Source organism: Thrips palmi, unplaced genomic scaffold, assembly GCF_012932325.1.
Source record: "Thrips palmi isolate BJ-2018 unplaced genomic scaffold, TpBJ-2018v1 HiC_scaffold_10, whole genome shotgun sequence".
NCBI classification, from domain to species: domain Eukaryota; kingdom Metazoa; phylum Arthropoda; class Insecta; order Thysanoptera; family Thripidae; genus Thrips; species Thrips palmi.
In genome coordinates this window covers 11,228,625-11,248,603 of record NW_023144621.1, presented here as the reverse complement: position 1 = coordinate 11,248,603, position 19,979 = coordinate 11,228,625, and the positions used below count along the sequence as shown (strand labels likewise).

Genomic DNA, 19,979 nt, shown 5'->3' with positions numbered 1-19,979 from the left:
CAGGCGAAGCGCAGCGCGGGGATACGAACCACGCGCGCCAGCCCGCTAGCCTCGCGCCACCCTCCCTCCCGCACCGCGCGCCGCCTCGCCGCCTCGCCGCCTCTCGCTCTCACCCACGGCCCAGCCGCGCGCTCCCTCTCTCTCGCCGCGTTGGCGCGCTGCGGCGATGGGCGGACTGCGCTGGTGACTGGGCCGGCCGGTGGTGGGGGCAGCGGGGCAGCGTGGCACAGCGTAGGCTGTCCTTCCCCCTCCCCCGCGTGGAGCTCACTCCGGCCGTACCCGCGGCCCGGACCCTCCCGAGGTACCTTCGGCAACCTATCGGGCACCTTCGGCCAAGTTTGGACAAAGCGTCATTTCCAGGGACGACGCTGTGTGCGGGGTGCCCGTCCGTACTGCCCTCGCATGACTTGAAAGATACGACTTTTGACGAACACTGCGTCCAACCCAGGCCGGGTGCATCGAATTACCTCTTCCCTTCGTTGTCTTGATGTTTACTTTTGTGGGTAGCGTCTTTCTCGGCCTAAACTCGCCGCTGAAGGTCGCCTGTACCACAACGTGTTAGTACATATATCTTTCACCCCTAACATGAGTTCATCATTGCATCCAGTAACCTTTACCCGATGCCACTCTAGAAAGTATCTCTTTGACACACAGCGTCGGCTTCAGCATCATCAGCATCGCCACCGCCTTTTAAACCGCCGCCCGGAGTGGACTCTGCGCGACTCCGGCCAAGGGCGGCGACCCACCGCACATCTGCAGGCAGTGCGTGAGACAGAGACAATGCCTGCATGTGCGGCACGGCATGCCCTGCAGGACGGCAGCCGCGCTTCCTGTTGGCCGTGTGGTGCCTTCGATAAGGCCGGGGCGGCCTCCCCAAGAGCCTCGCGACGACGCGCGCCCTGTATCGCAGGGCTAATGGGGCAGTGGGCTGTCAGCGCGGGGCGCGGGCTGGTCGTCGACCCCACCTTTATGTGCATAGTCTCATTAAAAAGCCTGCTTTGTTTACAGTGTCTCTTTTTCCGACGGCTGCTTCGTGGCGCTGAGCTAAACAGGGCCTCACACCGGCACGGCGGCGCGGGTACCTGCTTCATCAAGCCGAGGGGTGGGGGAAGGCCCAGCCATGGCATGGCCGGCCCAGCGTCGTATGGCACTTCATAACTAATGGCACCCAAGGTGAAGGCAAGGAGAGCCGTCCGCCGCGCCCCACCTCGCGTCTCCCTGTCTCTGTCTCCCCCGCGCGAGCGAGAAGCAGTGGAATAAACGAAAAACAAGCACGCCGCCTTCCGGACGCGAACCCGGGCCAGGGCAGCCAGGGCGTGTGGACGCGACGGAGACGAAAAGCTCGGCTCGTCCGCCATGTCGGTTGTCGGTTTCGGTTTTCGGTTCGGGGCGTCGTTGAGGGGCGCTGTGCGCGCTGTGCGCTGTGGGAGGGGGGCTGCCTGGCGGTGCTGGCGGTCGCGGCCGCGAGTCGCGCGGCCCCCGCGGCACCTTTGGCGCCATCTAGCGCCAGGAGGCCGCACCAGCACGGCTGGACCCAGCGGCCTGACGGCCTGGTACCCGCGGACCCGCGGCCTGCCCGCGGCCTGTCCGCGGCTCGAGGGTCACGTGACGGGCCGGGAGTGGCCGCCAGAGCACGCCACAGACGCTACACATTTAGTCCCGTGACTTGTGGCCTCGAGCCGCGAGGGTCCGGGCGGCAGCGGGCGGCTCGGCGCGGCCGCGGACAAGTGACTCAGCAAGGAGGATGGCTAGCACAGTCTCCCCCTTTTCCTCCATTCCTACTCACTTACATTTCTTTACATACGTAAGCCTGCCGCGCTGCCGCATCCCACGGCCAGCGCTTCGTCTCGCTGACAATTAGACCCGAGGAACCATGGAAGGCGGGGCGGGGGCGGGGGCAGGGGCGCCACTTCAAATCCCGTCTGTCTCTATATTCCTCTGCGGAGGCAGAAGAGAAGAAGGCTTCGCAGAGGCTTCGCCATGCCGTCCCACTGCGTCCCACTGCATCCCACGCGCGGCGCCCCCGGCTCGCCAGGCTCACCCAGCCGGGAGCCCCCGACCAACGAGGGATATGCAGCCCTCCAGCGGCCGTGCGCGACGGCGGCCTACCCCGCAGGGGCTCGTCCTCGCCCCGCCCGCCGCGCTGCGCCTCCCCACCCCTCGCCGACGAGCCGGCCGGCCCGGCCAGCTCGGCGATGAGGTGCAAAATGCCACTGGCGCTGCTGTCGCCAAGTGCCACGAGGTTCAGTGACCTGTCCTGCTAAATGCTGCCATCGTGGGCCACCCTCTCATCCCCTCGCCCAGCCACCCCTCCACCCTCGCCGCGGCAACGCCAGGCAACGCGCGACCCGCCGGCCGACGAGCCATTCTTTACTGTCGATGGCGCCACTACTGGATGATGGAAACTCTGGCGACGCTAACAACCCAGAAAACAACAACAATAACACACATTCCTCCCCTAGTTATTTTGGAGCGCGGCCGCTGCTGGACAAACGGCGCGTCCTTGTCACTTCCGCCACGGAGCTCCACTACACTGTCTTGGCCACGCCGCGGACATGCCTCCGATTGGCATCACATCGCGCACGTCGTGCGGACACGTTTGGAGAGGCAGTGACACGGAGGCCGCCCGGCCTGCTTAGCTTGCGAGGCCTGCTTGGCTCGGCCGCCACAGCTCGATTCCAATAATTAATCCTCGCCCGCTCCAGAACGCCAAGTCCGCCATGTCGGTACAGGTACAGATGCGCCGTGCGTGACAGGGAGTGCCTACTGGAGTCTGGACGCTCCAGGGCGGCGTGTCGCTCTGGAATCCAGGAAGCGAGCGGCGGCGGGACGTGCCTCTGGGTCCAAGGCAGCCAAGGCTCGCCAAAGCGTGCGCCCCTGCCAAGTCCGAGGTAGGCAACACCGAGGCGTCGCCGTTCAGCGGGGCTGCCTATCCTCTCATTCGCAGGCGCTTCCTGTCGCCCCCGTCTCTCTGTAAGTGTGTGTGTGTGCGCGCGCGCGCGCGCCTGCCCATCTCATTTGCCCAGAATGTGGCCCCTGCTGGATCGCATCTTGTTGGCGTGGGTGCGTCGTTATTGTCTGCCAGCATCGTCGGCCCCGACCGTCCGTCTGCCTGCCTGCTCGGTCTGCCCGGGCCAGCCCGGCGTTCCGGGTCCACGACGTGCACTGCGGACACTGCGCAGTGTACGCACGCCGCGCCTTCTTCCCTTGATGACCGCGCCGCGGACACCGCGACGCACACAGAAGTAATTGCCCGAGTACGTGACGCTCCGCCTGTGTGAGTGTGTGAGTGTCGATTTGGTTTGCCTGTGTGTGAGTGCGGAAGGGCGAATTTTGTGTATTATGTCGTGCCACACGAACAAGTCCGAGGAATTAAAAAGCGCCCACGCAGGGCCCTGTCTCTCTGTCCCTTCATTCTGCTTTTGTTACAAATTGCTGCGTTTTGTGGAGTAGTCTCTCCCGTGTACAAAATGTCCTTTTGTGGGCAACTCTTCGTGAGTTGGGCTCAGTGACTCTCATGTCACACTTGCCCTAAGCGATCGGGGCGGGCGGGGTGGTTTTTAACTTTAGTGTTTTTAGTGCCTGACCCGGTCGACCTGGTCACGAGGCGCAGGGCAGGGTAACCGTGGGCTACCGCGGGCTTTTCATCTTGATCGCGCCCTCGCACGCAACAGCGGCGCCGCCGTGCCACTGTGGGGCGCGGCCGAGCGCGGCGCGCGGACTGACCCCGAAGTACAGCGGAGCCCAGCGGAGCGCAGCCCCGACGGTCACAGCGGTGTCCGTCGTCCGAGCAGAACAAAGCTTGAGCGAACCAACTCGTGGAGAAAACCGGAGAAAGGCAGGCAAGCAACCCCGCGCGGCGATCGGGTGATCCGACTTCGAGGAGCCGGAAAGCAAGGCGAAGCAAGGCGAAGCAAGGCGAAGCAAGGCGGTGGCTGTGGTGCCGGCCGAGGCGGAGTGGCTGGCCTTTCCTTCGCCTTTCCGGGTCAGCGGGTCAGAGGGCGGCGAGGCGAGCCAGGGGGTGGCGGCTCAAGGTGGCCGGTCGCTAATCACAACCACCACGGGCACCGCACGCTGAAACTAAACTAGCGTAAGATTTCACAAAAATCAAATTAAGTAGTTTTACTATTGCTTGAGTAAAATGACAAAAATGTCATTGCTATCATAAATTTTTCGTTTTTGTTTGTGTGCCTGGCACTGAATAGGCTGCGTCACACCAGCCACACCGCAGCGCGCCACAGCGTGACTCAGAGTAGGCGCGGCGCGCGGCGGACAGGACGAGTCCGTGCCGGCCAGGATCACGGGCACGGCGGCACGGGCTCGTGTGTGTCACTCACGATGCACGTCACATTCGACCCAGAGGTCACTCCAGCTGCTTCACCGCTTCGGCGAGTGATCGCTCTGTCTCTCTCCTCCGGAGGGAGTTCCGTAGGAGTGCGAGAGAGACAGAGCGACGGAGCATCGCTGTGCTGGCGCGGCCCAGATCCGCGCACTGCCGCGCTGCAGCGTTTGTGTATGCCTTAACGGGAGAAAAGTCTCGGGCCTGTGTTGGTCGGCGCTCGGCAGTCCCGAAAAAGCAATCCTGGCGCCGTGGCGCTCGCTTCACGTGCGTCCAGAACGCCGCGCCATACAGTTTAAAAAAAAAAAGGTTTTCGAAACAAAATGGCATCCTGATCGCAATGAACACCGCCATGCGGCAGAACGAACCTCGTCTTCCCCGCGGGCAGGGAGACCTGTCCCGGACGCGTGTCCAGGCCTTGATTGAATTAGTGCGCATAATCCGTCAGCTAGACCACGGGCTGCCCCCCCCCCCCCCCTCCCCTTCCCAGTGCAGTGGGCGGGCGGGGCAGAGGCCGTGTGTAATGGGGGAATATCTCCACTCCGGCCGGCATCCATTTAACGGCGGAGTGTGCGCTGGACTGGGGCCCCTCTTCTTGGCCTGTCTCAGTGTGCGTGCGTGCGTGTGTGACTTTATATGTGTGTCACTGGTGCCAAAACGTCCCATAAAGAGGGTACACACGACCAGTGGCTCCATCAGGGGCAGGCGGAGGCAGGCGCGGATCCAGAAGCCAGCCTGCAGGAGGGTCAGAGCGAGGCCCTTTTAAAAAGTGCCGATGTGCCGGGCCAGGTTGGTTCGTGAGGATGAGGGTGGTTTCGACACATCAAACATTTGAGTTTTTCTGCAGCCGCCAAAGCGGAGGGCTCGCGGAGCGGGCTGCCCGTCCATTAGCCGAGTGCGTACAGTAGGCCGACCAACACGAAACGACTCGGGAAACAACGTTTCTTCTCCTGGAAGCGCGTCGCGGCAGAGTCCCGCGAGTGCGTGGGGCTCGGCGGCTCGGCGTCGTCAGGCCTGCGCCAGGACAAAGGACGAAGGCGATGCGAGGCGAGGGCGGCAGGGCGGACGCGAGGACCACGCCGTGCGGCGCCGTGCGTGCGACAAGGACGGAGAGACTCGTCGAGGGCGCCAGAACGGGCAGAACGGGCCGCGGCCCAGTGCGGAGCGCGGAGTGGTGAGGGGGTCTCATCATCCCCGTCGGGGCAGCCCCTCCCCCCTCCTCCCCCGCGCCGGCGCCGAGAAGGCCGAGAAGGCGCCCCTGCCGCGCGGCCAAAGACATCAGCATAGCATGCGTAGGGCCCGCCCGGCCCGCACGGCAATAACATATGAGGGGAGGGGTGAGGGGTGACATGTCGATTTTCTGTCACGTCTCAAGCGGTTTTCAACCCCCGCAGAGAAACAGGTCGATTCGGAGCGGGGACAATGATAATCGTTGCGACATCACTGCGGCGAGGATCGGGAGGATTTTGAGGGTCCCTCAAGGATCGGACGACGCTGGGCTAGACGGGTGGACGGCGCCAACCCCGAACCGGATCCCGGCGACTCGCCTGGCTCGCCTGACCCCGATATTAGGGAGGGAGGCCCGGGACGCTTGTCGGCAGGACGGCGTGCCGTGCCCCGTGCGTGGGGCCGCGGGGTGAACAACCCCCCGATCCGTCACACTGTTGTGGAGGCGACAGGTGAGTACCCCTCCCTAGCGAGGGTAGTTCGGCGCGGGGTGCACACTGTGCACAGGGTGCGTGAGAGGGGTGGGGGCGGGGGCGACGCCCCGTCAAAACAAAAAGCGGCGCAGGTCCCTCTCCCTCGCGGCGTGGCGGGGCCATGGCGGGGTGGGGTGCTGCGGCGCGGCGCCCCCGGGGCGCGCCACAGCGGCGCCACTGTCACCAGTTCGCCTAAGGGTGGCGCCAGCCGCACCCCCTTCACCCCGCCGCCGGCGTCCCGCGGACCCGGGCCCGGCCTGGCGCCGCGCGACGGCCAGCGTCGATCTCGGCGTCGCGTCGCCGCGGCGTGCCCCGGGCCCGACCCGGGACTCCAGAGGCGCCTCCCGCACCGCCTTTGTGTAGATTTAACATGTCGTTTGCGTGTGGCGTGGTGGATTGTTCGATTGGCAGTACGGAAATCGACGGAACGGAAATTTGGGAATGACTGACCAGGGGTCCGTGCCCGGCCAGCTCGCTTCAAGGCGGCATCTTTCGCAAAATTCAGTCCATTGGCGGCTCCAGAACATTCCTTCAGCATCCTGCGATAGAGGGCTGTGGGCGTGATGCCCTTCCTTTCAAATCTAAATGTTCTCCGAATGCGACTGCCCTTGAAGGGAGTAACACCCAACAGCCGCTTTGAGTGCCTGGACCACGCGATGTGCTTTGCCAGCTTTGCCCACCATCACCATCCTGCACCATCCTTCCCTCCCTTCGACGCGCTGCCTCATACCCCTCCCTCCCCCTCGGCGTCGCGTCGTGTGGCGCCGGCACGCCGCCGGGGATGTGGGCCTGGGCTGCCTTGGCTGCCTGGCCCCCGCGAGGGTAGCCAGGGCTGGGCTAGCCAGCGCCGGCAGCACAGAGCCAAGGCCATTGGCCTGGATTCCCTCGTTCCCTCGCGCCGCATCGGACGGACCGGGCAGGACGGACGGGGCGGCAGGGGGATGGAACCGGAGAAAACACGGCCATAAATATCAGTGAGGCTACTGCTGCTGTTGAGCAGGGCGGCTAGTGGCTAGTGTAGTATGTGCCATGCAGTGCCCTGCCCGAACTGCGAACCGAGGCCGGCGATGGGAGGCGGGTGGGTCGTCAGCCTCGCACTCGGTGGCCTTCGACGGGATTCAGGGCTGTTGCACTCTTATTGCACTGCGCGCCAACCTTGCGGGCGTCACGTTGAAGTACGAAATTGGTTCTAAACGTTTATTAAGTTTTCCTTCTTGCCTCTTGTCGAGTTGATGCCAGATGAAAATAAAACCCCTATCACCGATCAGCCACCGCCAGGCCTACTGGCGCCAGGGCGAGGCGGGGTGGGGCGGGGCGCGATGCCTCGGCGTCGGGACCACAACCGCCCCCCTGCGCTATGGCTCCACGTGGAGATGAGGCACCCCGAGAAGAGTCCAGTCACCCCGGCCGGATTTGACCCAGTTCCTAGTTGGGGCCTCCGACCCCAGCCCTGCTCGGCCAGCAACAGCCCCTGTCATCGGATTTGTCCGTTGTCTCTTCAAAGGGAAGAGATGAAGGTTAAATCCCACAGAATCAGACATACTGTAATTGTAATGTGGAATAAGTTTATTAATTATAATACAGCATATAAATGTTTGGCAGTTAATTAAATACGTACAATATGAATACTGATAATTTATCAGTTCTTTAATCCATTGGCCTTCAAACAGCAACTTAGGTAAAAATTCAAATTTCACTGAAAGATGCATGAGCTAGAAACCTGTTTTTTGGTGTACCAGAGCCTATACCCAAGCAGAAAAGACTAAGTTTGAGAGTGCAACATTATTTGACAAATATAGGAAGAAGCTAGTTTCAAGGCCTGACTATAACACAAACTTCATCTAAATCATAAACATTGCATAACAGAGGATTAATGAACAAATAACATAATAATTAGTACAATAACAACAAAAATATCATAAAATTAATATAAGTTATGACACATCAAACAGACACAGACAGGACTAGTAGTTTGGCTGTAAGGTCACACTATGAAAGAAACAATCTCTTTCATAAAGTAAATATGCCTTGCACATGGTTATCACATATCCAGGAAGGGTACACAAGAGAGACCAGGGAGGAAAATGCTTCTTGCTTACTTTCAATGTTAAACACACATCTTTTCATTGATACAACAGACAGTTCATGTCAGTCTTCCTTCAAAATCAAATGGTAAAAAAAATTGGCGCCTGTTTTAAAAGAGATCTCTTGGTTAAGAAATACTGAAGAGGTAAAATGACTTTAAAAAAAAAAGTTCATAAAATTTTCAATGGGAAAAAACACCTAGTAAACAACTGGTTGATGTACAACACACCTAAAAGAAGAAAATTAATTCAAATAAACTTGATCAGGACAGAAAATTAAATTGTTAAACCAATGATAATACAACCTATGAATTGTGTGCTTTGAATTTCATATCACAATTTTAAGTTATTAACATTTATAACCATTGTATTTCGTCAGTAATTAAACTTATTCTGGTGCTTTCTTGTGAGCACCCCAGCCATGGAAGCACTTTGTAAATCGACGAGACTCCTTGTTCTTCAATGTCAGGAACAATTTTCTTGGCCTCTCTGGTTGTTTTACCCTCATGTGTTGAATGTAAACCTGAATAAGATCAACAAAACATAGGTAAATAAAATTCAAATTTCACTAAATGCAATTCTCTATAAAGTATATAGATGACTGTACCTGAGCTGATTTATAAGCAAGCTTAATTTCAACCTCACTGCAACGGGCTCCAAGCCACAAGAATACTTGTTCTCCATTATCTAGTATCATTATGTCATCATCTGCCAAATCATCCTAAGACAAAGATTCTTAAAGTTAACAATCCATCACGATGGTAGGGGATAAGCCAAAGGTAATAATAGGTCAAAGAAAGGAACAAACCTGGCAAAAGTCAGAACATTTTTCTGAAACTGTGAAGTATCCCTTTTCGTTGGAACAGCGGAAAAGACGAGTGTACTTCATAAACTCTGCATCAGTATCATGTGGTTTCTTACCACCAAGCCCCACCCAGAAGAAGTTGTCGGGTTCTTCACCTTCATTTATGTACTGAAGGCTAATCCAAGGCTATTTTTTGTTCAATAGACAAAGAGAGCATTTTATTAGTACAGACATGACACAAACTGCTGCAATAAGTTAATAAATAAACAGCACCTACATTATTGAACATTTCCTCTGCTATTTCTTCAACTAGACGTAGTTCATCAGGGTCTGCTTTAGAACCAAGCCACACATAAATGATGCTGGACTCTGCCTCTTTGTCTAATGGAACTTTAAGAATGTAGCTGAGGAAAATAAGAACAGTTATAAACAGTTTGATAAGAGCAGTTAAGTAAGAACAACAGTGTATTCAAGGAAACAAATGGGTCATAGCTCACCAGAATGCTGAGTTAAGTGTAGTTGCGTCTGGTTTAACTTGGACCAGGCGAGTATAGAGTGCAGATCCATTTGAACGTAGCTGGAAAAATTCCACTGGAGCAGCCTGGTCAGCAGGCTTCTTCTCCTTACGGCGACCAATGTGAATGACAAATCTTCTTTTAAAATGGGCCATGAATTTCAAATTTTCTTGCTGTTGGTGAGTTCGCACCACTTCCAATTTATCCCCAAATAATGATTTGAATTTCTTTTGAAGACTGTAAGAAGGTACATTATGATTTATAAATTTCAGATTTTCAATAATGTGCAAGGAGGAAAAAACAATGGATCAGGAAAAAAACATTAACAAGGCATCCTTTTACCTGAAAGTAAATGTAAGCCAGCCCATATTTCCTGCATCTCTACCTTGCCAGAAATAAACAACACACTGATAATCATCTTCAAGTGGGGCCTGTCTCTCTTCATGTTCATTGCCTTCATTTCCATCTTCATCTGGTGATTCCAAAGGCACCCAGTATCGGCAGAGGAACACATAACAATCTCTACTGTAAAAATGACCTGAAACCCAAACAATCAAATTTATCAACCATAATCACAATAATACATGAATGTGGAGTTCAAACAAAAGTTATTCTAACCAAGCTCCTCTTCTGGTAATCTCACAAACTTCTTTCCCTCCAAAACAAATGATTCCATAGCTTCCAAATCTTCATTCCATTCTTCCATAAGCTGCTGTGCCTCTGTTGCAGGCATGGGAGGTTGCCTTGGAGTGAACAGCGCTGCAAGATCCGCCTGCAAGCATCAATTGTAAGTTTGTTACCCTTCCCTCAATGGATAAAAGTGAAATGTACAAGCTGTCTTACAGTGTTTTACAGTACCTTTGTTTCTTGCTGTCTTGCCCACTTTGTAAGATCAGCCCCTGTCTTGGCAACTGATTCCGCTGTGCGGGTGAAGTCTACAGCTATTACTTCATCCCAACCGCAGAATTTAGATTTAAATAATTGGGTTTCCGTGCCTTCCTGCACTCGTGTGACCCATGCATGTGAGGGCCGTTCCAGCATTGCAAACAGTTCTTGAGACAGTTTCACAGCAGCTGCTCTGACAAGTCTAGTAGATTTCTTACCAAACCTAAATGAAGTAAAAGTGGTAAAATTTCTTTACAGTAGCAATAATAATGCTCAATTTTATGAAGAGTTACATACCAAACAAAAACATCCAAAAAGCAGTCCAAAATGTAGACATTACGGCTCTGCAAAAGAGTGTGCTCCAGCTTGTTGTGGGGAACTTCGACTTGCGGCAACTCCAGATATCCCATACCAAGTTGCACCTGGTAAAGCCTTGGAGGCATAGGAGTGAAGTTTGCATCAACATGTTCTTCAATGGGATCTTCAGGAGGCTCACCATCCTCAAGACCCATTGCAACCCAAAACTCATTATCTTCAGATCCTGCAAGCTGAGTCAGAATCTCAGCCTTGTTTTTACGTTCAGATTTGTTCATCTTCTCAGCCAAGAGTCTGAAATAAAGAGACTATAGGTAAGAAATTTGCTGTGACAACACCAACTCAATCACAAGGTATGAAAAGACATAAGTGTACCTAGCTTTGCTCTTGAAGATGTTCTTAGCAGGAGGTCCGTACCAGAGGTAAATCTTTAAGCCACAGTCAAGAACAAAGACATAGCGAGGGTCTAAAGATGTGCAGGCAACAGCAACAGGCTCCAGGTGAATACCATGACTAGCAGCAGCATGCACTCTGTACAATCTCTTAACATAAATCGTATCCTCAACAGTGAAAAATCCGCTACACGTGCGCCCGCCTTCAATGTACGCAATATCACAATCAAATAGAGCTAAGAAATCTTCTGATTCATCCCCTTGCTCTTCTCGGATCGTTCGACACTGAGCACCAAGATAATTGCGCAAATTTACTGCGTGAATTGCAGCACAGGCTCTTTTGTCCAGCTGTAAAACGAAAAGACCACTTGTAAAATTAATTGAGCCCAGCAATTTAAAGAATAATTAACATGAAATAAATTGCCAAATTACCGTTGCTTTGTCACCAATCCAGAAATATATTTGCCAGGAAAGCTGACCATTGTCATCAACACTAGTTTTAAGTACAATGTAACAATCACCTTCATAGAACTTCCCATGGGCAACTTCCTCAACCTGCAAAATTAAAATGTAAAGACATGAATTAGTTAAGTTTGATACACAACAGCAAACAATACACCAAATTTACAAAACGATCTATACAATTAAAAGTCGTAATATTGTAGTACACCCTCAAGATGACACAAGGAGAAAAGGGGAAAGCTCTCTCTGGCCTGGACTAGGCATTGCAAAACCATGCAATAAGAAATCCTTAATCAGAGTGGGAATGATTGAAACTTACTACGAATGAGCTAAGCACCTCAGGCAGGGGGGACTAACCTTCCTACCTATAAAAGAAAGAGCATCCAGCCTGAACTAGAATATTTTGAATAAGACTGTAAATATTCTAAATATAGTTGACATTCATGCTAAGACGCCTTAAGAAAGTCCATGAAAACTGTGTTTAACACAGTATACAGCGTTACAGTAGGAGTTTTAAACGCAATTCTGGCTGAAAGGCGGCATTCTACTCTAAAGCGCAAAGAGTAGAGAAACAGCAAGTTCAGCTATATTTATTGTTTATTTAATTTAAAAAATCGAGTATATGCAGGGGTGCTTAATGTATATCCAAAGAGGAAGCCTAAAGAGGGGAAACTGAGGAGGAATCTAGCCGTGCGTCATGCCTTGGCTTCACTGCCATCCACAAGCATCACGCTTACCATTTCATCTTCATCCTTACCCCCATTTTGAAACACTTGATCCGAGTATCGAGGAGGATAAATCTATGCAGTAATTTCACAGTCAACCAATAAATACACAGTAACTTGTTGCAGAAGTCTCAGATATTTGTTTCCACCCTCCAGGAAAAATACAAACTAACTCCAATCCAGTAGGTATTTTAAGAAAGAGTAGTATGTCTTGTTAGAGTTATCAAGAGGGGAAAACATGGGTTCTCACCTGATTAGGAAGAAAGTTCTCTATCTCCCAAACAGAGAGGCCTGGAATTTGACCAGCATCTTCATCAAAGAACTCAGAGTAATCAAGAGGGGGTTTTTCAAGGGATTCATCCCATCTCTTAGGCCTATAACAGTACAACAAAGTTAACAACACTGACAAATATTTTCATGAAATCAAAATAAACCAACAGATGGCATACTTCAAGGATTCTGCTTTAACTTCTTCCAATGTTCTTCTGTTCTTTTCCTTTGCAACATCTTTCATACCCTTAATAAAAACAAACAAAAATTAAGCTTTAATAACAAACAAGTGCATTAATTGGTGGCCAAATTACTGTGAGGAAGCAAGCAGTTTGTACCTTCAGGATTTTAGCTTGGTCTTGATCAGCTTCCTCTTGATCACGCCTACCCCTCCTCAGGCGCAATTTACGGGCAATAGGATCTTTGCTGGTACCTTTGACAAAACAGAAGGAAAAAAAATCACTAAAGCATATGAGGTTGTATATTAAAATGGTCTTGACAGAGCTAGCACAATGGCTTACTTTGAGCTGGTTGTGGATTTGGTGCGCTAGCCCCAGCCAGTCTTAACTGGGTCTGAAGGGAGAAGTCAATGTTGTAAAATTCAATGCCTGCTCCACGCCGGGCTTCAGTTGGCTTTGGTGGCATAACCAGGTCTGGGTTATTTCTTAGGTCAAGAGTTTCCAATTCTGCTAAGTGAATTGCGTCTGGTAGAGTTATCAGTCGATTTCCACTTATTATAAGTTTTTTGAGTGATCCACATCTGAGGAAGGAAAGTAATTCTTCAATAGACTTGAATGCATACAAACCATGTTTTTACTGAAATTTCTACCAAAGGAAATGGAGATAGAATTTTGGCTATTCAGACAAACCTGCAAAGTCCCTCCGGAATCATCTCCAATTGATTATTTGAAGCTGAGAATACTTCCAAACTGCCCAATTTTCCAACACCAGAAGGAATACCCTCAAAGTCCAATTTATTGTCATTGAGATACAATCTTCTCAAAGCTGCTAATTTACACAGTGAAGCAGGAAGAGCAGTGAGTTGATTGTCACAGAGATTTAAGACCTCTAAATTAGTCCACATTTCTGAAAACAAGAACAAATAAAAGTCGAGTTAAGGTCTTGTTATTAAAGGCACAATGTTCTTTAAATAAAATTCAAATAAAATGAAAGACCATACCAACTGCAGATGAGAGTTCAGTGATATTATTTGAGCTGAGATTGAGCCTCTTCAAATTTGGCAGAGGATATAAGGCCTCTGGAACACGTGGAAGCCCATTCATAGACAGATCGACATCAGAAAGACTTGTAAGGCTTTCGAGACTGTTTGGCATATTCTGCAAAGTTCTCATAGTGCTACGCATATGAAGAGTGTGCAAAGCTGTGAGAGAGGGAAGTTGTCTTCAAAAGCACCAAATAAAAGAAAAAAAAAGGATTTAAGACGGGGGAGGAGGAGAGAGAAAAAAATATTAAAACATAATCGTGACAGAAAACCACAGAATCTCAAATAGGAACAATTGCAAATTGGCACTCACCTTAATTGAAAGTGACCCATTGGATTGTGGTTTAAGACAAGGGTTTGCAAGTTTGCTAGCCTCCTAGTTTGTGGAGGAAGAGTTTCTAATTGATTATAGCTTAGATCCAGATGTAGTAAGTCAGTCAAATGCATGAATAGTGTGTTTGGTATTTGTTCAATCCTGAAAAAATTTATTATAAACAGTTTATTGGCCCATGGAAGATGAGGCAGTTCCTTTAATAATTAAAACATGATGACACTTACATGTTATGACTGAGATTTAGAACTAACAATGACCGTGCTCGATCAAGACCTTCAGGAACTTCTTTCAAGTTGTTGTGGCTTAAATCTAATGTGCTTAACTCCTCCAAACGAAATAGCTCTGAAGGGATACCAGAGCTTTTAAGTTTGTTATGCCGTAAATTTAATGATCTCAAACAAGAGAGCTCTGGGAGCTCTCCATACAATCTCTCTAAACAATTACGTTTCAGAGATAAGTGTTCCTGAACAGAAATATTAAATGTAAGACAACGAATTTTGATCAAATAAGACACCCAATCGCAGTACTTCAATATTCCACACCAATTTCATGAGATTTCCCATTTCTTCAGGAATTTGGGCAAGATTAACATTGTCTAATCGTAGCCATTGGACACCTGTCATCAGACGGATGGACTGAGGAAATCTTCCATCCTGTGTAGAGAAACACCCAAGATAAGCAATGCAGGACTAACAATACAACTTGGGACACTAAAGTAACTTCAAGTTTACAAATCACAGAAGACCATTTCAAAAAAAGATCAATAAGTGTCGGTTCTTTTCAAAAGAACTTGTTTTAAGAGTGAACAGGTGAAAAAGTACTTAACCTATAAAATAGGTACTAGTTAAAATAACACAAGTGACTTTGCTTCAAACATTTGGCGTTTATTTAGGTTACCTCGCCAAAAGCTATTGAAATGAAATATACTCACACTAAAATCATTCAAAGAGAAATCAACGCCCCTAACAAACGGTAATACGCCAGTATTTGCCATTTCGGTCAACTAAATTTCACTATTTTGCTTTTAACTTCATGCAAATATTGAATCCGTAAGGTATTTCTGTAAAAGTATGACAAATATTGTCAGCGATCTTAACGCGAGGCTAAGCACAACACGGAATGAAAAATTTACTGTTCTCATTTTGCCATTGCTGTTTTGCAGGTTAACCACATGGTGTTGTGTCGACTTGTGCAGACTTGTCTTGCTTCTGTCCGTCGCTGAATGCCGGTTTGAAGAAAATGGGTTTAACCACGCCTCAGGTACGGCACAGACCAAGTGCTCTCAAACAACAAAACAAAGCTCATAAACACGGCCGACATAAAAGCAAAGGAGCTCTGGCCAATGAAAGAAAAGGTAACATGCTTAACCTATGTTATTGACACTCTTGCTTGATCATTTATATTCAGTGCTAATTTTTCTTTGGGTGATCAGGAAAGGTATCTGTAAAAAGTCTCACATCGCGGAACAAGAAAGATCTCGGTAAAGAAGGAAGACGTCATCAAGCAGGGCAAATTCGCAAGAGGAAGAGGGATGAAGTTTTGCTTAAGAAACGAGCTCTTGGCGGATCAAAGACTGCACCCTTTTTGGTAAGTTTCTGGTTAGATCATGTTGCTGTGATTTGTATCGGTAAATTCACAGTGTTGACATGTCCTCCTGTCTTCATCCCCCCATGCCTTGGACAATTGTCTTGTTTAATTGCAGGTTGCTGTCGTGCCTCTTTCTCCTGAGGTTTCATGTGCGGAGGCGATGGAAATGCTTCAAAGAGCAGATCCAGAGGCCATTGTCACAAACAGCCCGTCTAAGGTCGTTCACATCAGGTAAGTTATCCATTTGCTTCTTTAACTTCTTAAAATTTCAACAAAGATTTTAACTTTATGAGTGCTTTTGTTTCAGTGTTCCTAGATTCAAGCAGAGATTTTCATTTCTGGAAGTGACACCAGGTGATCTGTATGCTACATTGGATGCCCTTAAAGTGGCTGACACTGTGCTTTTTCTAGAGACCGCCCGTCATTGGGAAGAGGGTCTATATCCTGAAGCTGAGTTATTGCTCACTGTGTCTATGACACAAGGGTTACCGTCTACTGTTGTGGCTGTTATGGACCTTGAAACAGTTTCGAAAAAGGTATTATTGCAACTTTGAACTCCTTTTGAACTGTCTTTTTGTTTCAATGTAGAGATCTTCATGACATTCTATTTTTAATTGTAGAAACAACAAGAAGCTAAAATGTCAATTCAAAAAGAAATTGGCCAGTATTTGCCTGATGAAAAGGTTTCCGCACTTACCACAGATAGTGATTCTCTGGTTGTTTTGAGGCGTATTGGTGGTCAGAAACAGAAATCCATCACTCAGAGAGATCGTAGAGCTCATATGATGGCTGAAGATATCCAACCTGTGTCAGATACTGAGGTCAGCACCTAACAGCCTTACAAATTTTAATTCCCAATTTCTCATAACAAATTGTTCATTTCATTGGTACCTACTTCTTGTGCCTTTCAGAGGGATGATCAAGTCACTTTGCGCTTAACTGGCTATTTGAGGGGCCAGACGTTGTCGGCTAATCAATTAGTTCATATACCCGGTTGGGGTAACTTCCAGTTGAAATGCATAGAAATGCCAGCCCAAGACCCTCATCCATTAGAAATTGGCAAAAGGTCAGATGATGACATGGAACAAGAATCTAAAGTTTTAGATATTGCTGATCCTCAAAAACAGGTACTTATTTGATACAACATATCAAATATATTGTTTCTTTCTTTTTTTTTTTCTTTTTCATTTATTTGGCTAATCTATCCATGTGTTTTTTTTTTTTTTAAATTGAATAACAATAATTTTGAAGGAGAGCCTTGAGAGTGAAAATGTTCCGGATCCTATGGATGCAGAACAAACTTGGCCAACTGAAGAAGAAATAGCTGAAGCAGAAGCAGAACGTAAAGCTAAGAGAAAAGTAAAGAGGGTTCCTAAAGGATTTTCTGACTATCAGGCGGCTTGGATTCCAGACTGTGATGCAGGTATTGTAGAGTAAATCTTTATTTCTTTCCCTCTAACACAGCTTGCAACTTGCTTTTGATTCAAATTTTCATACATTTCTAGAGAATGCATCCGAAGATGATGAGTCTGACTCAGCTGATGATATGGAAGACCCTGATCTGGATGCTATGTCTGTTGAAGAGAGTGATCAGTCTAATGATGAAGAAGAAAATGAAGATGATTTTGACACTGTGACAGAGGGAGCACCTGATGCAGACAGATATGATGCTGAAATGGATATGCACGAAGAACTTGAAGCACTTAACAAACTGAAAGGTATGTACTTTGCTTCCTGTGTTCCAGTAACAACTTTTTCTTTACATAACAAACATAAAATCTGTACCTTATTTAAATTTGTTTTCTTTCAGATGCCAAAACTCACGCTGAGTTCCCTGATGAAATTGATACACCCCATGACATGCCAGCCCGGCTCAGGTTTCAAAAATACCGTGGATTGCAGTCCTTTCGCACTTCTCCATGGGATTGCAAAGAAAATTTGCCTAGTGATTACGCAAGAATATTTCAATTTGAAAATTTTGATCGGACCCGTAAACGAGTAATGGACAACTTGAGTGAGAACACTGGAGCTATGGTGAGCTTCTCTTAGTTAAAAGCATATTTTTTGTTTGTGCCTAATGTGTTACTTATGCTCTCTTGTTTGTTTTGCAGCCTGGATGGTATGTCACTCTAGTGATTGCTAATGTCCCAAAAGAAGTTGTAGCAGCCCACAAGCCAGGGTATCCCTTGGTTGTCTATGGCCTGTTACCTCATGAACAAAAAATGTCAGTTCTTAACATGGTTCTTAAACGCCCTGCACAAATGACATTTGGTCTTCAAGGGCCGATCAAATCAAAGGAGCAGTTAGTTTTCCAAGTTGGATTCAGGCGGTTCAAAGCCTGTCCCATATTCAGCCAGCATACTAATGGAACCAAACACAAGGTATACACTGGATGTTTTGCTTCATATAACTTCATTTATTACCTTTGGTTGATTATTATTTCAATGCTAATAACCATCTTGCTTATCCTTTCCTTTTCCAGTTTGAGAGATATTTTCAACCTGAAACAGTTGTTGCTGCAACTGTGTTTGCACCCATTACATTTCCCCCTTGTTCAGTTCTGGCCTTTATTGAAAGGAAGGATGGAACTCAGGTGTGTTAGCTGTCATGCATCATTGTATTGTCTGGTTAATTTATTTTCTTCTCCCAAACTAACTCCTTTTTTCACTTTATTTTACTGCAGCAATTGGTTGCTACAGGAAGTTTGTTATCTGTGAACCCTGACCGCATCATTGCAAAACGTGTTGTCCTGAGTGGACATCCATTCAAAGTACATAAACGCTCAGCTGTGATCCGCTTTATGTTCTTCAACCGAGAGGACATTAATTGGTTCAAACCTGTAGAGCTTAGAACTAAGTATGGCAGGCGAGGGCATATCAGAGAACCTTTAGGTAGGCATCATTATAATGTTGAAATGATTAAAAAAAAAAATGAATTTTTTACCCTGTTATGTACTTACTAACTTAACTGCTTTATTTTTGGTTTAAGGTACTCATGGCCACATGAAGTGTGTATTTGATGGACAACTGAAGTCTCAAGACTGTGTCTTCCTCAATTTATACAAACGAGTTTTCCCCAAGTGGACCTATGACCCATGTGTTGCTGCACCTGACCCCTTATTCAAAGCTTCTCTTCGTCCTATCACAGAAGAGGATGAAGAAATGAGTTAATTTAACTAAATATATCTCTTAAAATATATTTGTATATATTGTTTACCATATAGGTCTTTAATTATTATTGAATCTTGGATTAATAGTGATACCAATCATATTAAAGTTGATATGAACTAGAAGAGTTATTTTCACTCCCATGCTTGCCCTGCTGCCAGGTATAGAATTTGGCACAGTCGAGCGGGTCTATGTCGGGCAGCGCAAAACGCAAGCCGATTGGACGTAAGCGCGAGTGACTGTCACTTTCTGTAAAATGTCAAATCATGCGCGCTCCGGGTCGGTAAACAGCTGGCATCATTCGCCCCGACCCGACCGACTTAATGGTCAGGAACAGCAATGGGAAACCGAAAGGGGGACCCTGGACGCGGCGGTTTCCTGATGTGCAACCGCTGCCTTGTCCTGGAAGAGTTGGTCCGCGGAGAACAATCCTCAGTCAGGACTTGGAAAATTGTAAAATGCTTGGGAAAGATCCAGAGTGCACACGAGAGTGGAGGAAGTGACCGGAAATGACACGAATTTTGTCAAAATTTCGATTCAATTGTTCAAGTGTGGAGTCCGTGACAATGAGAGGGTACACGTCCTCGCGCCGAGTCTGGTCCAAACCGACCGCATTTATTTGGCCGCCGGTCCTCGAGTGTCGCCCGGAATCCCCGGAACCGGCGCCGCCCCCTCCCCCCCTCTCCCTGCCCATGATCGCGGTCGGCTTCCGCCCGCGCCGGACCGAAGCCAAGCGGTACAGACGCCCCCCACCTCCTCTTTCCTCTTTTCCGACTTTTGCACCGCTGGGTCGCTGAGTGCCACGGCGCCCTGTCGGTTTTCCAAAACCGACGCAAAATGAGGGGCCCTTCGTCGTCGTCGTCCTTGCCTCGGCGCGGTGCCACCCCAAGCCGATTGGCGTCTCTCCGATAATATTGTGCAGAGTGGCGCTTCCCATTGTGCACCGCGGCACCGGGCACCAGGCCGTGACCCCCAGGGCCAAGTCCACGGCGCCGCCTGCCACCGCCACCAGGCTTCTCGCCAAAAAGGAGGCGGGCGTCCCGTTAGCCCCGCGGCACGGCGGCCTCCGCGCGCAGCGCGCAGGGCAAGACGAACAAGAGGGCCGCGCCGGCCGTCCTGGCCTTTACCCTGGCCCGGGCCTTGGCTGGGCTTCCCTGCGGCGCGGCGCGGTTCGGCG

The 19,979-nt window shown here is 49.2% G+C and overlaps 2 protein-coding genes across 2 annotated transcripts; one reads left to right on the top strand and one right to left on the bottom strand.

Moving 5' to 3' along the window:
* Positions 1 to 7,584: 7,584 nt before the first annotated feature.
* On the bottom strand, positions 7,585 to 15,108 carry LOC117647174 (protein flightless-1). Its single transcript, XM_034388783.1, has 21 exons — positions 14,980 to 15,108; positions 14,591 to 14,701; positions 14,273 to 14,511; positions 14,028 to 14,189; positions 13,673 to 13,893; positions 13,362 to 13,578; positions 13,014 to 13,252; positions 12,831 to 12,925; positions 12,672 to 12,739; positions 12,473 to 12,596; positions 11,468 to 11,590; positions 11,019 to 11,383; positions 10,626 to 10,937; positions 10,302 to 10,551; positions 10,062 to 10,215; positions 9,786 to 9,981; positions 9,426 to 9,680; positions 9,206 to 9,332; positions 8,932 to 9,114; positions 8,731 to 8,844; positions 7,585 to 8,646 (listed from the first exon to the last, which is right to left on the bottom strand). Exons 1-21 carry the CDS (start codon positions 15,040 to 15,042, stop codon positions 8,512 to 8,514), a joined length of 3,753 nt encoding a protein of 1,250 aa, XP_034244674.1. The 5' UTR covers positions 15,043 to 15,108; the 3' UTR covers positions 7,585 to 8,511.
* Positions 15,109 to 15,180: 72 nt separating this feature from the next.
* LOC117647178 (pre-rRNA-processing protein TSR1 homolog) lies at positions 15,181 to 18,857 on the top strand. The gene is made up of 13 exons (XM_034388797.1): positions 15,181 to 15,402; positions 15,481 to 15,635; positions 15,751 to 15,866; positions 15,943 to 16,171; positions 16,256 to 16,456; positions 16,547 to 16,762; positions 16,887 to 17,058; positions 17,141 to 17,353; positions 17,446 to 17,669; positions 17,747 to 18,016; positions 18,118 to 18,228; positions 18,319 to 18,526; positions 18,624 to 18,857. The coding sequence occupies exons 1-13, from the start codon at positions 15,288 to 15,290 to the stop codon at positions 18,803 to 18,805; spliced, it is 2,412 nt and encodes an 803-aa protein (XP_034244688.1). The 5' UTR covers positions 15,181 to 15,287; the 3' UTR covers positions 18,806 to 18,857.
* Positions 18,858 to 19,979: the final 1,122 nt, after the last annotated feature.